This window comes from Barbatula barbatula, assembly GCF_947034865.1.
Source record: "Barbatula barbatula genome assembly, chromosome: 12".
NCBI lineage: Eukaryota > Metazoa > Chordata > Actinopteri > Cypriniformes > Nemacheilidae > Barbatula > Barbatula barbatula.
In genome coordinates, this window is record NC_136775.1 from 24,279,545 (window position 1) to 24,301,333 (window position 21,789).

Consider the following 21,789-nt stretch of genomic DNA (forward strand, 5'->3'; position numbering starts at 1 on the left):
CATTTTTAAGAAGAGAACAGTAGTGGAAAATTACAGGATCCAGATTCAGATTCCTCTGAAGTGGTCGGATAAAAATTGTTGCATGACCAATGTGAGTTTGTGGTTCCTTTAGATATCGGACATGGTAGCCATCATTGGGACAGGGGATGAGGACCAGTTCACGACTCCGAGTTGTTCCAGATATTTTTAGCAGTTCAAATCCACCCCCCTGTCTGAGCTTAGGATATGCTGCTAAAAGGAATTCTCTGAACTCCTCTGGATTTGTCTGAATACCTGAAAAGAGAAGGCATACTATAACAACTGAAATTTCTTTTTTCATAAACTTTTTAAATTCATATACATTATAAAAACATCCACTTAAACAGAGTCTACACTGTAGTCATGATGTCTTATTTACCTTGAAATGTAAGACGTTTCTCCCCTAACCCTGCAGCAGCGAGCCTCTGTTTAACACATCGATTGGGGACTAACTCCACGTTTTTATCGTCAAGACAACAGAATAAATGAGTGTATGAGTGAAGTTGTACGGGTCCAGCAGTGGATCGCCGCATTGTCAACCTTCTCCCTCCACGTGCGTATGGCCCAAACAGTCTTGAAACCTCGGCTGTGATTCAAAAGATGAGACCGACATTTATAAAAGAATGGTAGGAAATAAAAATAACTAGGGATGGGGATCGTTTAATAATTATAATTCCTGTTCCCCCTGAACGTTCGCATGAGTCGAATGCTACTAAAGGGAACAGGAATTCCGAACAAAATCGACTGCTGCAGAAACACTGATAGCAGTATCCGATAAGCTGAGACCTTATTGATTTTAGAGAAAGTTTGGGTCCTTTCAGAACCGGGTCTCGATCCCCATTCCCCTAATAAAAACTATACTGAGTAACAAAAGAACGATGGTCTACAGATCATTAGTTGACAGTGTATGGTTTAATTTTTCTAACATTATATTCAATGGACAAATTCTTCAGTGTGGGTGCATTAAAGTCTGAAATTAAGTAAAGTGTTCTTGCAAAAACCTACCGTCCACTGGGTTTCTGGGTGTAACGTTGGGTGTAACGTTAACATTAGGCCTATCTGGCGGCTGAGGTGATGAATTAGATGAACCACTCGATGCTGCACAAAAAGATATGCAATGTGAACTTCGTGAACGCCACATGGTTGGTGAATTTGATTAAAGTTAATACATTTGCCGATATTATAAATTAGGTAGTTAACGTCATTAAAACGCGTCTGTTAACGTTTGCTAACGTAAAATCACTGTATGTGGTTGCACTGGGTGTTGGGGTCGATCTTAAAGGAAGTTATAGCAAGTTAGAAACTCACTTCTTTCCAGCTGGTCAGCCACATCGCGCAACAGGTCCGCCAACGGCCTCCCACTTGAAGCCATTTTGTTTCTCCAGCTGGAGATCCCACATGCATAAAATGCTGGAGACACACGGGATCCACTGATGGATGTCACCAATCAATCAGTAGATCCGACTGCGCAGTGCATGATGGACCTGTCCAAAGCAAAGCATCAGGGTCACAACAAACTGTAAAACTAGGCAATGCTGATCAAATATGAATCAAGATTATGTTGCTGGATTGTCTATTTCTCGACTTAAATCTTTTCAGAAATATATTTCAGTGTACTGTTACCTCTAAAATGGGAAAGTTCCTGACCCGACCGCCATGTTACCGCAGCATTCATACGTAACCTGATAGATGAATCGTTTGATTCTGTCTAGTTAGCGATGCTGTCTCCAGCTAACCAATCCTTCTTCAGACTGATGTTGGCACCCCCCACTCAATTAGCATACAGGCGCAGGGAAAAATAAATGTAGAAATGTGGAAATACAGAAATAAATAAATGTAGAAATGTGGAAATACAGAAATAAATAAATGTAGAAATAAATAAATGTAGAAATAATAAGTGTATAAATACATAAATAAATACATATAGAAATGCATAAATAAATAAATAAATACATGCAAAAATACAGAAATAGCCATTTATATTACCAAAATGTATTTATTTTCACTATTATTTATGCATTTATTTCTACTTTTATTTATTTATTTATTTTTCCTTCTGTCATTTTTTAGTCCTCCATACCTCAGCATGCAAATCAGGAAAAAAATGGCAACCCCCGATGCTAAGGCTATACCTGCTTCTTTAAAAACCTCTCATCCAGCAATTCAATTCAAGCAGTGCATTGGGCTCCCAGTTGAGAGGGCTCCGAAATCCCTTCCGAAAGTGACAGCCAAATGCATTTGAACACCCTCAACAATCCCTATCCGTAAGCCCCATGATCGAAGACGCCGCACCTCTTCAGACCGTGTTGCGACGCCTCGTAACGTGAGGGTGGCAAATATTGCCTGGATTGTCAAACCATTCAATACGGGATGTGTTCTTATCACCTGTAACTTGTTAAAATACTAACACATGGCTAAGGCAGGGCAAATACACTAAACATTAGGTCAGACACAGGTCACAGACTGTAGGTGACTGCATGTTTAAAGTGACCAATTAAAGGAGTGGAGAAATCTGCCATTGTCCCGCCTCCAAAGTCTCGAAGTCAACTCGACGAGCGAGTGTTGAACAGTTGCGAGTGCATAGAGGGAATTGTGCACGCACTCATCACAGACCCTTCTTGCGGACTGCATTTTTGCACACGGAGCAGAAATGCGCAATTGCAAGGATTTTTTTCAGCGCACAGATATTGTTCTGCGCACTCACAGTGTATAAATGTGCTCGTGCGAGGATGTGTATCTGCTTGTGAAACTGTTCTGCTTGCTTGCATCATGAGTGGGCATGTGGTTTTCATTGGAAATTTTCTTTAAGCAATGCAGTTAAACATTAAGTAAAGAACAGAAAGGTAACTTAATCTAAGCAAACTAAATTGTGTTAACACAACTAAACTATAATTTATTTTGAATTCAATTAAGTGTAAAAACTTTCTTCACTTAAATAAAAAACTCACCTGGGCTTAATTTAAAGTACAGTTCTTTGTAATTTAATGAAAAACTGTACTTAACCCTAATAGATATTCCTAAATGAAATAATCATGTTGCATTGTTTTAATGTAAATTTTAGATATCAAAGAATAAATAGCCACAACAAATTAGAGTAATTTTAAAATGTTTGTTTGATGTATATTTTTTGGTAAAGATACAGTACATCATTTATATAGTAGATTCAGTATAAAACAATTTATAGTTTCAATGCCTTTAGCATAGTATTAATAATGTTATTTTTTTTAAATGCAGAAAGTTTTCAAGGTTGGAAGTTTACTCTTGAGTTTACAATATACAGTATAGTTCGATATTACAGCAGAAACAGTAAGATGTTTGTAGAATGGTTTCATCAGAGCATCACATTTCCTGCTTCAGTTTGCTTGTGGTCCAGAAGGAAAGAACAATATACCACAGAGGAACAAACAGCACAGTCTTACAGAGATCTTTCCTCACAACAGCCACAGACTCATTCAACTGCAAACCAGAAGTTTCAATGTGATCCTTCATTCTCCAGATGCCTTTTAAACACTCTTGAGTATGTATTGTGTTTATGTTGGATTTACATTTTTTATTAAGATACTGGATACTTCAGAATATCTTATATTAATACATATTTTAATACTTTATTCGACAAATGATTGTGTAGATGATACAGATTTTAAATCAATAGCATATAGTTGAAATTCCTTTTTTAAAGAAAAAGTATTTGTTTTGAGACTTGAGACTAATGTATGTTATTATTATTATTATATAGAAACCTTTTGGTCTCCCTTTTCTTTGACAGTTACTAAAGTTTAAAGTCTTGCAAATTTGTATAACCTCATTTAAAAACACAACTAAATCGTTACGATTAAATGTTTTCTTTTTCTTTCAGCCTTAATAAATATGGCATCAGTCCGGCTATCAGTACTTGTCCCATGGATGTATATCAACACCTTGTTAAAAGGTGAATCATCTTCACAGTCAAATGATAATCAATCGTTTTCTTTCATTTTTGTTTTAATTTACCTTGATTTTTCTGTATTATTTTAAATTTTATTTAGGGGTACAGTTACTAGCTTGCAGTTAGTTGTAACATACATTAACTCGTAACACAGCGTTGAGAGATGAGCACTTTTGTTATTTTTCTCTCAATTTCAGATGACATTCTTCTGTGAATTTGTGTAAAGTTTTGATGTGTATTCATAGAAATATTGGACAAACGGTATTTTGGAAGCATGAAAGTAAATTTTATCATATCTTTTTTTCTATTTGGGTGTCATCTTATCGAAATATTGCCTTGTTGCCTAAAATATGGCACCATATTGGAACATGTCAACCATTCCTAGCAACGATTAACTAGGCTCCAAAAAAGATTTACACTGTGGGGTTAGTTGTAACAGTGTAGCAAGTAAGCCTATAAGTGTAAAATAACAATAATGAAATGAAAGCAGATATGTATATGTTGCGTGTGTGAAAATCTGATTTATCAAGCTCAGATATTTAGCAAAGAAGGGTTAGGTTGTGCCCTGATCTTCCCTATTCTTTAAGAAGTAAAACAATTTAGATTTTAACAGAAAAGTTACCTGTTAAGTTACTGTTTGTTTATTTGGTGTGATGCAATAGCTCCCCACATATTTTGAAATAGTTTTTTTAGAACATGTTGTCGGGAACATGTAACATAATGCTATTTCATCACAAAACGGTGTGTAGTTAGCTAAGCTATGATCACAATTCACTTGGATTAAAACATGCATATTCACGTTATGTACGTTTATTACCCACAGTGGCTCAAGCATTGGTCTGTGGCGAAGTAAACACTTCTGCTTCTGTGGTGGCTGTAGGGTCGTCCATATCAGCGTCCTTCCTCCTCAACAACAACTGCCCACTGACTAAAGGCAAAGAGTTTCGTGTGGAATGGAAGATTAACAACCATTTACTCCCCACCAATCTCACTTACATGGAGAGAAATGGGACGTATGCTGTATTTATTCCTCAAATTCTGGGCACAAGTGCTGAAATTACTTTTGGAATTTGTGTAGAAACCAACTGCCAAATAGTCGATGGAAGCACCGTCAAAGTGATACGTGAGAAACTTTTTAAATTGATGAATCACTAATGTTATTAACATCTATAATCTTACACCCCACATATTTCATTTGCCATTTATGGTGACCCAGAACCGAAGTGTGACCTCTGCATTTAACCCATCCAGTGAGTAGTGAACACACACACAATGCAGTTGTGAACACACACACCTGGAGCAGTGGGCAGCTATCACTGCGGCGTCCGGTGAGCAAACATGGCTTGAAAGAGAGGTTGCAACCAATCTTGTTAGGTGTCTTGCTCAAGGGCACGTCAGTAGCTACCTGCTGACCCTGAGAATCAAACCGGTGACCTACTGGTTACGAGTTATATCCGGGACTGATCCTGTTAATGTTACTAGGTCCCCTTTCCGGAATCACATTTCGGATCAATCCGTGATGTGTTTGCGTTCACACAGAAGGCACTCTGGCAATGTTTTGGCAATTTTCTGTAAATCCATCCTATATCCTTGAATCTCACCCCTCTTTACTGATGTCATCATGATGGTGTACAATGTCCTTAATGTGATGGGTGGTAAGAGAAATAAAGCACACCCAGAAAAAGAAAAGTTTTAATTACAGGGTTTAATCTGACTGCTGTTTACAAAAGGTATTACAGCGGTCGATGGAAGCAAAGAATTAACATAAGGGTTTTACAAAATAAAAATAAAATAACCCCTTACATACACGAAATGAAACAAAATACAAGAAAGTACTACAAAATACGGTAGTGGCTGTGCATAGAAGAACATAGCATACCAGTTAGCCACTTTACAACCGAATCAACATTAACGATAAAACACATGATACATTTATCTGATCAAACATATGCTTCTGTTAACAGCTTTTATAAAAATAATATTATAAAGAAAGCAACATACTGCTGTAATATATTAAACAAAATTACATACCCAAATGCTCGCTAGCATTCACCACGAGGTTAACTCGCCATGCGCACACTGAATCCACCGCAGCAAAATTACCACAATGCACAGAATCTGCAACCACGATGACACGCAACGTTTATATGCACAACACCAGCGATGACACGCAACACTCCTTCTTTACAAGAGTGTAATGTTTTCGGCCTCTCAGAGCCACGCAGCACACACAGTGCTTCGTCTCCACCAGAGCGTAACGTTTTTCATTTTTTTCTCTGCGTTACGCATGCGTACCAAGAGTAAGCGCACCGCATCACGTGAACGGGAGACACATTTCTTAAAGGGCCATACACAGATTGTTTAATTTTCTTTACCACCTGGCCACACTCTCCCCTGCTGAGAGTCATTGTCCTCAATGACTTAATACATACTCTTCACCTCTTTAACAGCCTCTCTGAAGAACACAGTACCAAGGCTTGTTAACACCTGCGAAAAAACTTCAGGACTAACAGAAACGGAATTACAAACCGACCTTGGTTCGTTAAACAGGTTTGAATGCACACCAGCATTAGGCCGGCTGGTTCGTCTGGGTGTAGGCACTGGTCTCCTAGACACAGGTCTGTCTACCTTAGCAATTACCACAGGCTCTGACGGTTCACCTGACTCAGAAGCGTGTTGTTCCAAATTCTCCAAAACAGGATAAGAGCCAACAATAGACACCTCCTCAACTGGCCTGGACATCTCAACATTCACACGCTCTGTTTCTGCAATATTTGGAAATGTGACCTCTTCCAAAACAACACAATCTGGATCAGAACCCCCCACTTCAACCTGCTCAACCTGACACTCAGGTTGTGGAGATGCTGGGCTGCTGTCTGTTACCACAGGTTTAACAACAGGCGCTTCACAAGGATGCAAATCCACTCTGTGAACTCTCTTACTGGGGCCACCCTCAAGAGGCTCAACAGTGTAAGTAGTACCCTGCACTTCTATGACCCGGTGCACCGTAGGAGCCCACGCATCCTGTATTTTGTTTCTGCCAACCGGTCTGTGACGCAAGTACACGGTCTGGCCAACATCAACAGTAGGACAGTATACCTTGTCATTCAAGGGAGCAAGTCTCTCGCGAGCTTTCTGCTCAGCAAATGCTCTTGCTCGTTCATGAGCTTCCCGGAGTCTGTTCTGGTGAATTACCAACCAATCCTGCCGTCTATCCCCAGCTTGCTCCTGACCCAGAAGAGCATCTACAGGAAGACGTGGATCTACACCAAACAACAAGAAATAAGGCGAGTACCCTGTTGTCGCATGTGGGGTTACGTTATACGCATAGACTAACTCAGGAAGGTACTCTGGCCAACGTCTCTTCTTTTCAGGGGGAAGAGTTCTCAACAACTCATGGAGCGTCCGGTTAAACCGCTCACACTGAGCATTGCCCTGGGGCCGGTAAGGGGTAGTTCGCGTTTTCTTCACCCCATACAATTTACATAACTCCGCTATCACCTCACTCTCAAAGTTTCTCCCCTGGTCCGAGTGTAACCTCTCTGGAATGCCATACTTCATGATCCACTCTCGGAGTAAAACCTTGGCGGTAGTGTCTGCCTTCTGATCTTTGGTAGGGAAAGCCTGTGTAAACTTTGTAAACACATCGGTAACTACCAACACATTCTCACGACCATCTGAGGCCGGTTCAAGCAGCGTAAAATCTACAGCCACTACCTCCAAAGGCCTTGACGCTAGAAATGGCTTCATTGGAGGCCGAATCCTCGGCTGAGGCATTTTAGTCAAAATACACCTTTGACACCCTTTGATCCACCTCTCTACATCCTCATACATGCCAACCCAGAAGCATCTCTGCCTCAACAGGTTAAGTGAGCGCTCAATACCCTGGTGTCCCATCTCGTCATGGACACTTTTCAGGATTCGTTCCTGCAAACAAACAGGTACAAGCAGCTGCTGACACTCACCATGACGAAGATCATTCGCAACTCTATAGAGCAATCCGTCTGACTCAGTAATACACTTCCTCTGTTTCAAAAGGGACAATACAGGCTTAGGCAAGCTCCGCCTTTCCTGATAAGTGGGCTTTCGGTGTCCATTACAGAATTTTCTGAAAGAACTGAGAAACAGATCCTTTAGCTGAAACTCTCTCAACTCTGCTTTTGTATAGCCTGGAAGAGTAAACATACCTCCTTGAGTATCAGTCTCTTCTACTCTGACTCCACACTCTAAAGCCCGAATTTGCCTCACTTTACAACATCGATCCCCAGTGGATAACAACTCTGAGTCCAAAGGGGTACCCCTAGTTACCACATTACAGATGGCAATACAGTCATCGTATTCTGCATCATCCAAGTTCACAGGCTCCCCTGCTAATGGGTGTCTAGAGAGTGCGTCGGCGGCAGCATTCTGCCGTCCGGGCCTGTACTTGACCTCAAAGTCAAAAACGGCTAACTGGGCCACCCACCGTTGCTCGATGGCACCTAGCTTTGCTGTTTTCAGATGACATAATGGATTGTTATCCGTGATGACTACAAACTTTGAGCCTAACAGATAACCACGGAACTTCTCTGAGACAGCCCATTTCAGAGCTAACAGTTCGAGTTTCATACTACTATAGTTTCGGTCATTCTTTTCTGCATGGCGCAGTCTCCTACTAGCATACGCGATTACTCTTTTTCCGTCACCTTGTTGCTGACTCAAAACTGCTCCTAGACCTTCATTACTCGCATCAGTTTCCACAATAAACGGAAGGGTGAAATCGGCATAGCCCAATATAGGAGCGGATGTAAGCTTCTCCTTCAGCAACTCAAAGGCTGACTGACACTCAGCAGACCATAGTGAGCAAAACTCAGGCTTCCTAACTGTACCCTGCTGTTTTAGGCACAAGTTCACCAAGTCGTGAAGAGGACCTGCGATCCCGGAAAAACCCTCCATGAACTTTCAGTAATAACTACAGAAACCCAAAAATGATCTTAACTCCTTCACTGTACTAGGAGTTCTCCATTGACTCACAGCCTCAACCTTTCTGGGGTCAGTGCCAATTCCTTGAGCAGAGATCTGGTGACCCAAAAACCTGACTTCTTTCTGCAGGAAACTGCACTTCTCAAGCTTAACCTTAAGCCCGGTTTCCTTCAGCCTATGAAAAACTACCTCTAACCTCTGAAGATGGTCGTGAAAGCTAGAGGAGTATACTAGGAGATCATCCAAGTAGACCAACATGATCTGGAAGACCAAATCTACCATGGCAGTTTGCATAAGGCGCTGAAAAATGTGGACGGACCATTACAGACTCCAAATGGCATACGAGAGTACTCAAATATACCAAAAGGTGTTGTGAATGCTGTCTTTGGTTGGTCTTGCTCACGCACTGCTACCTGATGGTACCCGCTTGCCAAGTCAATGGTCGAGAAAAACTGTGCCCCGCGCAACGCATCAAAACTTTCATCTATCCGCGGCAACGGAAATGCATCTCGTTTAGTCTTTGAATTCAATTTTCTGTAGTCAACACATAGTCTAAGACTACCATCAGTCTTTCGGACAAGCACTAGAGGCGAAGCGTACGCACTATTGCTCTCCTTTATCACCCCCTTCTTGAGAAGCTTGGTGATGTGTTCTCTGACCTCACCATACTGAGTGGGTGGAAGGCGTCGATATGGCAGAGAAACTGGAACATCATCTACAAGATGGATCTCGTGCTGCACTTTATCAGAGAACCCAAGATCCTCGTCGGCCAACGCAAACACATCAGAAAACCTAGAGATCAAAGCTTTTAGCTCTGCTTGTTGCTCTATAGTACCACCTAGACTCAGTTTGTCAACGAAATCTGGCAACCCATTCGCCAATACCTGTCTCTCTTCGGTTTCAACAGATACCTCCTCCACTCCAGCTGAAATTCTCTGGAACTTTACTTCACAGCCAGCTTTTGGATTTACCTCAACAGGGCAAAACGTACCCAGCCGGGCACGAGGCTGCAACCATACATCTTCTGTGGAGAGATTTACAACTGGAACAGGCAACAATGGTTTTACATTGGACACAAGGGACGGTACTACGACTAACCCCTCAGGTAAAGGTGAATTTCCAGACTCTAACAGCCAGCTGGAACAACCCTCAGGTAAGGCAGATTCAATTCCTCGAACCATTACTGTTGAGACTGATAAAGCAGGTATATGCACAGTTTCTTTTCCAGCTAGTCGTGCAACACTTCGTTTTTCAAGTCTACCAGCACGCCGCACCTGCTGAAAAACCTCTCTCCAGTCAGACCGTAACTCTCCACCTAGAGTGGTATCAAATTCAGCATGAACCAACTGCCTACATCTGTCTATGATAATCATACCGATGAGTGCTTGAACAGCAGATGAACTCTGTGAATCTCTAACTACTAAAAACCCACACTCCGACAGGGTCATACCCATAGTCTCAACTGTAAGCTCGAGATAGCCCAGGTAAGGGATATCTAACCCATTCGCAGCGGTAATTTTGAGCCAACCGGATGTAGACTGCATGTCTTTGGCTTCACCTGCTAAATGCTCTTCAAAGAACTGTTCTGTAATCGTACTGACTTGACTTCCGGTATCAAGCAAACACGACACATTTACCCCGCAAATTTTTAAATAAACTACAGGACACCTCCCCACAGCATTCTGAAGTAACCGGTCACGATCAGTTTTAAATTGAGTTGAGCCAATCATCTGCCCTCGCATAGCCTGACTCACAGCAACCGAGGGTGCGCATTTCCCTGAGGTGTGAAGGATACTGTATCCTCCCTGACTGTCTGTTTCAGCTTTCGAATGCAATTTTTGGCTATGTGGCCCACCTCATTACACTTGAAGCAGATGGGCTGGCCATCATCTGTAAATCTGGGCTGCATCTTGGGGTTGGGGCAACGCGCAACTTCAGCATTAGTACAACGAAGAGTTAATTTCTGAACCGCTTCAGTTAGTTCCCCTATGGCCTTCCCTTGCTCTGCTACTACCTTTAAGACTTCTTCAAGCCTGACAGAGCTTTTATCGGACATACCGATAGTCTCACAGCGGGCGTCTGTAGACTCAGAAGTGACATGCTGATGAAGGGTTACCTTGCTAACACGCAATTTGGGGTCTTCGAAAGACCACATGATTGCTTCGTCTCGTACCTCAATCAAGGCGTGTGTTCACTACTCTACTCTCTGGATGGGTTAAATGCAGAGGTCCCATTTCGGGCATGGGTCAACATATCTGACAAAAAGGTAACTTTGATGTTTTTTTCCCACAAAAGTTATTAGTTTGAGAAAATATTAGTCGTCTCTCGTTCTAATTTCAGTTCCACGTCACATATGTGTCACTCGGTGTAAATTCCGCCTAGGTTCCATTTGCAATGATGTACATGGTAGACCGATCACAGCAGTCTAGACCATCTGACCAATCAGATCAGAGTGGCCTGACCGAAAGGAGGGGATTAGATAGATGAATCACCGAACAAATAGTTTGAGAGTCAGGTAATAACAAAAAATTATTAGAAAATGAAAGTGTTTTTACAGCGTATATGTACATAAACTTGTTGTTAGACACTCCATGTGAATCATCGATCCAAAAAGTTTGCTCTGTGCCCTGCACTGCAAACTCAGCCAGTGTGGAAGCACAGTGGTCAAACGCTCACCCTACTTGCTGTTCATGAGGCGAAATAACACTGGAATCACGTTTATGACTGCAGAAACCCAGTTAGAACAGAGGTGTGGGTGAGCAGTAGCTTATTATCATTTTAAGAGGCAGGCATCAAACAGGGTCACGGTGAACAGAGTTTGAAAAGGGTGTTGTTTTTCATCAGTGGTCATACCAAGGCATAAGCATCCGCTGTCCCCTTTAAGCTGGTTAATGACATTGAGTGTATTTATTTAATTTAGGGATTTAATATTTGCTAAAATTTTTATTTTATTTTCCTTGGTTCTTGCTATCTGGAGGCGAATATATTGATGGATAATACAGTACATTTGAATTAGATAATAAATTACTAATGTCTGCCCTATATACAGATTTTTAAGATAGAATTGTTGGGTACATTTCAACTGCTGTAATTTATTTTATCTTTAAAGATCCACCACCCATTCCAAAGAACCTAAGCTGTGCCATGACTTTTGCTACGAGGGGAATGCTGTGTAAATGGGATCCTAGTCAAGAAACGGCAGACATTTCTACAACCTACACACTTCACACCTCTATCAGGTCTCTGTTTTTGTCAACATTACAGACACTTTAAAGGTGACATTTGTATCTACAAGTATAAAGCTTGGGGTCCACAGAATGTGTCTGTGAGGTTTCAGCTTAAAATACACAACAGATCTTTTATTATACAATTCTCTGAATGTCCAATTTCCTACTGGAAGAAAAAAACACATGTCTCTTTAAATGCTAATGACCTGCTAGTCTTATCCCCCTTTTCAGCAGAAAGCACATGGGTGTGTGTGAGCCAGTCTACAAATTTAGAAACTGTCAAATAGTGTCTTGTCTTTGTCCATACAAAGGACAAAGTGTTTTCTGTTGTACTCAAACATGTAACTTCTTTAAAAACGTCAAGTCAAGTAACGTCAAGTCAAGTCAACTTTATTTACATAGCGCTTTTTACAATTTTCATTGTTACAAAGCAGCTGTACAAGAAAACATTGACAACAAGCAAAACATACTGTACAAATATATTGATCTGATTAATTTGCGGAACTCCTGCACTTGTGCAGACTGACACACACTTTACTAACTCAGATTTATATAGCTTTGTCCGGAACTACATTTTCTCTTTTTTTTTTTTTTTTAATGCTTTATTGAACCTTTTGCTATAACAAAACAATGTTACAACAGAAACTTAACAAAGAAACACTAGATTAATGAAAAGAGAGAAGAAAAAAAAACATTTCCATGGCTCGAAACAGACAAGACAAAAATAAAGAATAACAATAAAACAGATCAAAAACCAATACATGAGAGGGAGTTACACAAATAATATAAATAAATAAAAAATAAAAAATTAAATAGGTTGAAAAGCTTATAATCAGTGCAAATTTTACAAGTCCTTTGTGCTTTCATATTGGAGGAAAACATAATTGTTTTTAAATAAAGTTTTATCTCTTGTGGAAAAACTATAAAAATAGGTTTGCTATTAGAAAATTTACATTTATGTATATAAAATTTACACAGAGAAAGAAATAGGTTGATTATAAAACAAGCATTTTGGTCACCTTCAAAAAATCCAAAAATAACAGTTTTGGGGTTCATAACAAAGCCCTTCAAAATAGTATTTGAAATAAACAAACCAACATGTTTCCAAAGTAGTTGAGTACAGTTGCACGACCAAAACAAGTGAAGAAGAGATTCAGTGTCATTCTGACAAAAGATGCACTTGGTGTCAAAGTCAGATCTAAATTTTTTCTTTAGAAAAGTTTTGGAAGGGTAAATGTTATGGAGTATTTTAAAGGATATTTCTTTGACTTTATTAGAAAGAAGATATTTTTGTTGCATGGACCATATCATTTTCCAGTTTAGATTATCAAAAAGGCTGTTCCAGTATGAAACAGCAGAAGGGGCACAGGCAATGCTCTCAATAAGTAAAGCTCTTACCTTAAGATTTCTTCCTTTTTTATTAGTAAAACATAATTTACCCGAAGGTGTATCGCTAGGCTCAGGTAAAGAGACTTCTGAAAATAAAGAACAGTTTCTAAAAAGCATGCATATGCCAGATGGAATAGCATCCATAACAATGGCAAACTCCCTAGGAGTTACTGGTATATTATATTTATATTGCAATATTCCATTACTGAACCACTGTTTAAAGAACAAAGACCTATTTTTAAATAGAATGTTTTTATTGTTCCAAATGTAACATCGATGAGGGGAAAAGTTATGTTTGTACATAAGAGTCCATGCCAAAAGAGCCTGTTTGTGAAAATTAGATAGCTTAAGGGGAAGTTTTTGAATATCGTAATTGCACATTAAAACAAATTTTATGCCACCAAATTGTGAAAATGCAAATTGGGGGAATAGATTCCAAATCGAGGTAGGATTATTGAGAAATTGACTGAGCCAGTTTATTTTAAATGAATTATTCATTGTATTAAAATCAATAAAGTTTAATCCACCCTTATTGTGAGAGTTTACTAACACAGATTTTTTAAGATAATGAGGTTTGTTTTTCCACAGGAAATTATATAGCATTCCATCGATTTTACTTTACATGTGGACTTGTCAATGTACAATGACTGCGCAGCATACGCAAGGCGAGACAGACCCTCCGCTTTAACAAGTAATCCCCTACCTGTCAAAGAGAGGTCCCTCTGTAGCCAGCAGTTAAACCTTTTCTTTGTTTTAGGTATAATTCCTCAAAGACTAAAATCGAGTTATTAAGTTTCCAATAAGAGGGGGTTATATGCGATATGTATATATGTAATATGTATATATGTAACTTCATTTGAGAAAGGAATATGAATAGTAATACATTTGTGATCAGACAAAGGTGAAGGAATAATGTCAGTCGAAACGTTATGCAGCTCCTTAGAAATAAGCCAAGGTCAATGCGAGATTGACAAGAAAATGAATTATTATTCCATGTAAATGATCTTAAAGAAGGATGAGTATCTCTCCAGCTATCAACCAGACAGAACCTTTCCATGTACATCTTTAGATAAGAAATAGGACTATTAAGTTTTGGTGGCCATCTATCCATGTTATTGTCACTAACCATATTAAAGTCACCTCCGAAAATCAAATATGAATTTGGGTAGTTAGTTAACAGTGAAAGTATACGTTTTTCTATGTGATCAAAAAACCTTTCATTTTCTTTTTGTTGATTGTGCCCATAAACATTGGTGACGATAAACTTCTTATCTGAAATTTCTAGTAAGAGGCAAACATATCGACCATTTGGATCACACTCAGTGAATAAAACTTTCCCCTTGAAACAATGACGTAAAACACATACCCCAGCTGAGCTTGAGGTTGCATGAGATCTCCACAAGTCCATGCCCCATTGGGATCTCCATAACTTCAAATCTTCTCTGACTGAATGACATTAGAGTTAAATAGATTACAGAGATTACAGAGTTAAACTGTTTAAGGTACAAAAAATAGCTTTACGTTTGGTAAGATTTCTTAACCCTCTCACATTAAATGAAAGAATAGACAGAGCCATAACAGAAAAAACAAAGACAAAACGAGAACTTCAAATTAAACAATAATATCAATTATGATCCAAGTAACGTGCTAAGGGATCACTTATTTATGGAATTTATGCAGAGATGAGCACAGCAAAATCTTAGAAGTAAAACATCCTAATAATGTAGTGCAGTGCAAGAACTACTCCAACAGAGTGAAGTAATAACTTTATAAAAAAATTTTTTTAGCAACATATAAGTAAGTGATATGTTACCTTAAGAACATGGCTTTCATACAAGTGGAGTGGATAAACACAAAGCCAAAACAGATAGTTCAAGTTGCTGAAAAGATTTCAGTGCCATCCACAAAAGCTCGTCCTCCTACAAAACAAGCTCGCTTGTTCTCACGACGTGCTTTATCCACAAGAGGCAATAGTTTATTTCTTCTTTCCCTGTCAGATGGAGATAGGTCCTCAGAGATTTTTAGATTGTTGTTTCTGAGAAAGGTTGAGTCCTTCGCTGCCCGCCAAACGGCATCACGATAGAAGCGCGATGTAAACTGGAAGATTATCCCTCTAGGCTTGTCGTTATACAGCTGTTTGCAACCGAGTCGATGTACAGTGTCTACGGTGAATGTTATTTTTTCCTTTGCTTCAGGTAAAAGCTGTTGGCATACCTGGATGACACGTTCACGAATATCCTCTTTCTCTTTTTCTGGCAGTCCGTACATCCTCAGATTCCAACGACGTGTATATCCTTCGAGATGTGAGAGACTTTTCTCTTGCTCAGAAGATTCAGCATCCATCTTTTTCACTTTTGTCTCCATTGCACCGAGTTTAACTTTAACATCATTAACTTCGTCGCTCACAAACTCAACCGCTTTTTTCACATCAGCTATCTGTTTGGCATTTTTAATGACCGTTTCTTTCATGCTCGAGATCGCTTGAGCATTGTTTTTCACCATTTTTTCCAGTGCATCCGAACGATTGTTGATAAGTTGAGAAAGTTCTTTGAGTTGAGTGAGAATATTAGCGGTATCCAAGCTCTCTATTTTCCGCTGTTTAACAGCCGGAGACTTGCTTGGAGTTTCAGGCAAAGGAGGGAATACTTCATCCATAAGCATGACACCTGTAGGATCCATTTCTGATTCCAGATTATCGTGTAAATTTTCGCTCAAAAGCTTATTCGGGGCTGGTTGCGTTACCGAGGTAGCTTGATTAGCATTGGCTTGAAACACGTTCTTGTTTTTCCTTTTTATAGATTTTCCCATTGTCAACCATTGCAAATTATGTGGCAGTCAATTACAAAGCGACATATAACCGAAAATATAACTTACTGCACTACAGAACAAATTATACGTACTGACTTTGCCGAGCTCTCTTAAACACGTGTAATCCGGAACTACATTCACGTGACGTAAAAAGCAGAGGGGCAAAATCAAATATGCCCATATGACTGTCTATCAGACCAGACTGCACTTCCATTTCTCGCCTTAGATTTACATTGGAAAACCTTAGATCTCAGGAGGGCTGAAGCTTTCTCTGCCCTGCTTAAAGTTCATTATATTGCTAACCTATCTGCGGAAGCCAAGCTCTAAATTTCTACATATTCGTCTCATTTTACGAATTTAAATGACAAAGAAGCCCCGAAAATATTTGTTGAAAATATTTCAGAACACATTTTTGAGTTAACAATCTTGCTTGATTCCGTTTATATACAGTTCTGTATTTCTGTAGAGGATTATTTTGGAGGGGCACTCCCCAAACAGATGAGCAGAGGCTGCTTGCCACAACTCTATTATCGAGTTATTTCTTCTGTGAAACTCATGTATTTTAGTTATTTAGACCCCACAGAACCGTTCATTCGCATGCCGTTAGAACTGATACACTACATTTCGCTTGTGAAAACAACAATTGTGGCAGCACTAGGGGTGGAAACGGCTGGTGATATTATAAGAAGATAGGGTAGCAAAATATTGCATGGGCTCATTTTTCTTACATGCTTGCAGAGAAAGGCTCAGCAAAACAAATTTACTGGGTAGCCCTCTTTTTTTTTAAATGTCACCTTTAACTGTCAAACTGTCAATTTCCTACTAATGTATACCAGTTTTTTCTATGATGTTTGTATTTCTTTGCTTCTTTTTTAAATGTGTATTCTAAAAGACATTCTACTTATTACTTTCTGGGGGAATATTAACTCTTTCCCTGCCTGTTGCTTATGTTTCCAGCTAGTGCCAGTATTTTCACAAAACATTGATGCCCTCCATAAATGTTTCTTCTATGCATATACAATATTTCAAATGAAAGAACAAAGTAAAAATACCTCTCTAAAAATACATTTAAATCCTGTTTCTTTTTAAATCACAGTTTTAATGTAGCTAGGTTTTTCTTGTGTCGAAGAATTCATCCAAATCTGGGCCCGTATTCTTAAAGCATCTTAGAATCCTACAAGAAAGCTCTTAATTTAGCTTAAAAACTTCTACGTATGAGTCTTAGGTTAAAGGTGATTCAGGACCAATATGAAAGGACCTTTGAGCAAAGAAAATACAAAGGCTGAATCTGAAATGGCATACTTTCTTACTATATACGTAGTAGGCAAACAAATAGTACGTCTGAAACCTCGGTCTTCATAAAACCGTAGATGAGAAATACGCAGCTGATGCACTATTTCTGTGAGATTTTGATGTCCATATACAAATGTTGCATCCGAAAACGCTAAAGAGAAGTATGTCTAAATCGTCAGTATTCATAAAAGAATAGGCGAAAAGTTCCCAGATGGCGTAATGGTTACGCACAGATTCTGAAGCGATGGATAGTTTAGATTCTCTATATCCCATGAGCCCACGGGACAGAATACCACACAGCCTGCAAAACAGTCTCAGTCGACTTTTGTATACAATTAAACATGTTAATTATTGTAAAACTAATGTAACATTAACATTGACTTTGCTTTGTTAAAATGTTGGACGTTAAGAGCTCTTTTAAGGGTTAATATGCTTTATGAATTACATAATTTTTACTAGGGTATTTTCTGTAATTTTAAAAGGAAACGGCCATCTTGGAATTTTCTTAGAAGCAACTCTTTGCACTAAGATTTTTCATGAATACGGGCCCAGAATTACAGTGGAATGATTAACAAAACAGAAACAGTTGCTGTTTTTGAAACCATCAATGCTAAACTATTTCAGAAGATTGGTAACAGTGCTCCCTACTGTATTAGCAATGTACATAGTTTTGCAATAAACAACAGAAAATGCTGTCATGGCAGGGAAAGAGAATACAGCAAATAACATCTATATGATGTATAGGTATCAATTATATTATATCTGATCATGTGTTTGGGTTAGAGGCCTGGCTTTCAGCCCAACAAATTGTCCCTAGGGCCGGGCTTCGGGCCAGTTTTCAAGTCATAGTTAAAATGCTGTGCAGGCATCTGGCCTTTTTTCCACCGTGCCTTTGTCCCCACTTCCCCGCATAGCAGTATCTCTTCGCTATCTGGACCAGAGCACGCTTACATTATTACTATGCGACTGTTTTGAGTTAAACAGTAAGAAAATGCTGTAATGTTAAGTTTGTGATTTCTAAATATGAATAATTTGCAATTAAAAAACAAAACAACTATTTTAATGGCTGCAACAGCATGTGTAATGCGAAAGTAAAAAAAACACGGGCCTAGAGCCTTAGCACTCAGGGCCAGGGCCGGGCTAGGACCGAAAGTTGTATGGTGTAACATGTATTGGCGGGGAGTGTTAATTATGACCTTGTGTTCTGATCTGTGACATTTTTGTGAACTTTGGTTATTTTAGAAGCACCACTCCAAAAAGTTACAGGTATGCTCTTCCTCCTGGGGTGCATTTTTACCAGATTCCCCGAGTGGATATTGATCTTTCATCTAAGATGGAGATTTATGTGGAGGTAGCGAATGTCTTCTGGAGCATCAACTCTGCATGTCTGCTGTTGGTGCCAATGGAATCAGGTACAGAATATTTTGTTATTCTACTATTAACATCATTGAGTTTATTTTTAGTAACACCTGCGTTTATATCTGGCAAACGGCGCGTATCTGTAACCGCTCAGCACAACCTGTGCTTATCCGCAAACAGCCCAGCACCTCTAGCCAGAGCCAAGTCCAACAGCAGAATAAAGACTAGCTCGATAAATAGCGCAGCACATCGACACCATGTCCGGTGGCAAAACAGCCACCTTAATATACCCGGATAAATGAGACGCGGATTAACTGCAAGCATCTAGGGCGGAGCCGACAAACGCAGAGAGTGCGCCACCCAAGACCGGCACTTCACTACATAGAGTACACAATATAAGTGCTCCAGCTACAATTATTACTCTTTCAATATTTCATTTTCAGTATTAAATATCTTTTCATTCTGTATATCTTAAATTAATACTTAATAAAGTGGATGTAACATGCAGTTTCTGCCAATCGCATATATATCTTGAGAACCAATAAAGCATACTTTATGTAAAAAAGATGAGCTTCTGAAGGCGAATGTTTCAGAATGCATGAGACAATGATGAACCACCCCTCACAGTGCGCACACTCAGCTACCTCGAGTGTTCGGGACCTGCTTGTAAGGTGCAGGGCCAGAATGATGGGAAGCAAATATGAACTTATGTCTAACAGGTTGCGCTGGTGCTGGCATTTATCATTGCTGGCAAACAATATGACGCATTTGCAGTTTTGATTGGATAGATAAAGATTCACTTTATATCTGCTTTTTGTGTTCCGCGTGAGTGAGAAATCCACCACTTCAGATGATTCAGATCGTGCTGCAAACTAAACAAATAATTTGAACTGATTCGTGAACCTATTCAGACAGTTGTGCCTATTGTTCGATTAATCCTTTCAAAAAGATCAACTCAAAATAATCAATCCCTCGGGAATGCCTGTAAGAAAGGACGACAACCCTATAATAAACAACACTTTTTAAAAAGAAGGAATGTCACGCAATGTAACGAAGAAAAAGTACAGTTTTTCTATTACAAATATTCTCAAGTAAGAATAAAAGTACCCACTTTTAATATTGCGTAAATATTTTCCAAAAAGTTAATGTGGTGACAATCCAGTTTTTCCCGTCATTTTCTAAAGAGAGCGCAGGGCGCGCACGGAGAGACGCTCACTGGGGCTCTTCCACCCAGACATCGAATGATGGCAAGCAAACAGACAGGGACTACCTCGGTAGGCGACTGCAAATGGACGCTAGGTCTCCCATATACTGAAACCTAAATGTTGACAAATATTGTTAAAACAGATAAACAGCCACCATAACGCTTTATTTAACCTGAAAAGAGGATTCATTCATTCAGTGCAGGGGAGAGTGACAGCGTGATGCCATTCCCCTCACAACACACAGTTTGACGAGAGACTATACAGTGCCTGCCGAAAAGTAGGTTTTAAACACGTTTACATTTTAGATAGTGTTGATATTTTTACCATTAATAATTGATCTTATTCGCCCGCGACCCACTTGGAATTATTAAATGTTAATCTATAGCAATTGATCCTCCCGACCCGCGGATTATCAGCATCACTAATCTGCGCTAATTTGTGCAACATTTAGTAGATTTCGTTGGTCATTATGGGAATAAGATTTTGGGCCTGTGTTTTTTTATGTGCACCCACAGAGATGTCCACTCCCATTGGCGCTTTTTTGAAAGTGTGTTTCCGTGCTATATTGCCCTGTGAAGCAGGGACGTGCACAGGAATTTTGAGGGGCAGTTGCTCTGACCTGAAAAAGGGCACCCCAAAAAAAAAACTCACAGGCTATATGAACTGAGAATAACAGGGTCTTTATTAAAAAAATATATATAAAGAAGTAAAACACTGAAATAGAGCACTCAATCATCTTAACTAGTACTAATAATAACACAGAAAAACATAACTCCCTGAATGATCTCTCCCTCTCCTGAATCCGCCTCTTTTCAGTGGCCATCTTGGCTTCAAACAATACCCAAAATAGTGAAAGGATTTAGGCATTTAACCATTTAGAATAAAATAATGAATGTGATGCATTGCTTCCATCATTCATTCTTCTTGCTAAAACGAAACGTGAGAAACTAACTATCAGCAGACATGTAGCTTAGTTTTGCCTAATGCCTTCCTACCAAAACAATTGTAGCCTAGGCTGCTTGTCTGCAAGCTATCTGTCTTATTATTTAGGCTAAACGTGGCAAACTCAGCCTGGATTTATGAAGATTTTAATTCATTTCATAAAACTTGATGATGATGATCGTTCGTTTGATATACATCACAAACTCACCTTTTCTGACAACGTAATGGTGGCCATTTCCATAACACCAAAAAGGAGGACACTCAGCATTTAGTGAGGCAAGAATTATTGCATAGGACTCTGGTGTACTCGCAACTACAATACAATTGTGTGCGTCATATCGATGGTCTCATGATACAGTGATTCTGAAACAGCCTACTCTGTTTTGTAAAAAATTGTCTGGCAATGAATTTTTGACCTAAGCTTAAGGGAAGATGTACCTGCAGCTCATCGGTTACTTTTGTTTTTCTGTGCTGGCATGTCGCATGTCCCTTGACTACAAACGTCCACTTCACAGCGACCTCCATGAAAAGTGCCTCTACTGCTTTTTTATATAAAGTTGTGCTCTTTTGTCCATTCCGGATTAAATGAAGTCTGACGTTTCAGGAAGTTACCGTTATGATGTGACGAAGCTAGCACGTGGACTCCACTTCCACGTCATGG

The 21,789-nt window shown here is 39.4% G+C and overlaps 1 protein-coding gene across 2 annotated transcripts in view; it reads left to right on the top strand.

Moving 5' to 3' along the window:
* Positions 1-3,410: 3,410 nt before the first annotated feature.
* The window catches only part of csf3r (colony stimulating factor 3 receptor), a 70,425-nt gene continuing 52,046 nt past the window's right edge, over positions 3,411-21,789 (top strand). The window contains exons 1-5 of one of the 2 annotated variants that reach the window (XM_079469779.1): positions 3,411-3,535; positions 3,875-3,946; positions 4,767-5,066; positions 12,015-12,144; positions 18,865-19,034. In XM_079469779.1, coding sequence (XP_079325905.1) covers positions 3,886-3,946; positions 4,767-5,066; positions 12,015-12,144; positions 18,865-19,034 — 661 coding nt within the window. In that variant the 5' untranslated portion in view covers positions 3,411-3,535; positions 3,875-3,885. The remainder of the gene's footprint in view (positions 3,536-3,874; positions 3,947-4,766; positions 5,067-12,014; positions 12,145-18,864; positions 19,035-21,789) is intronic. The other variant, XM_079469780.1, reaches the window with a different exon arrangement.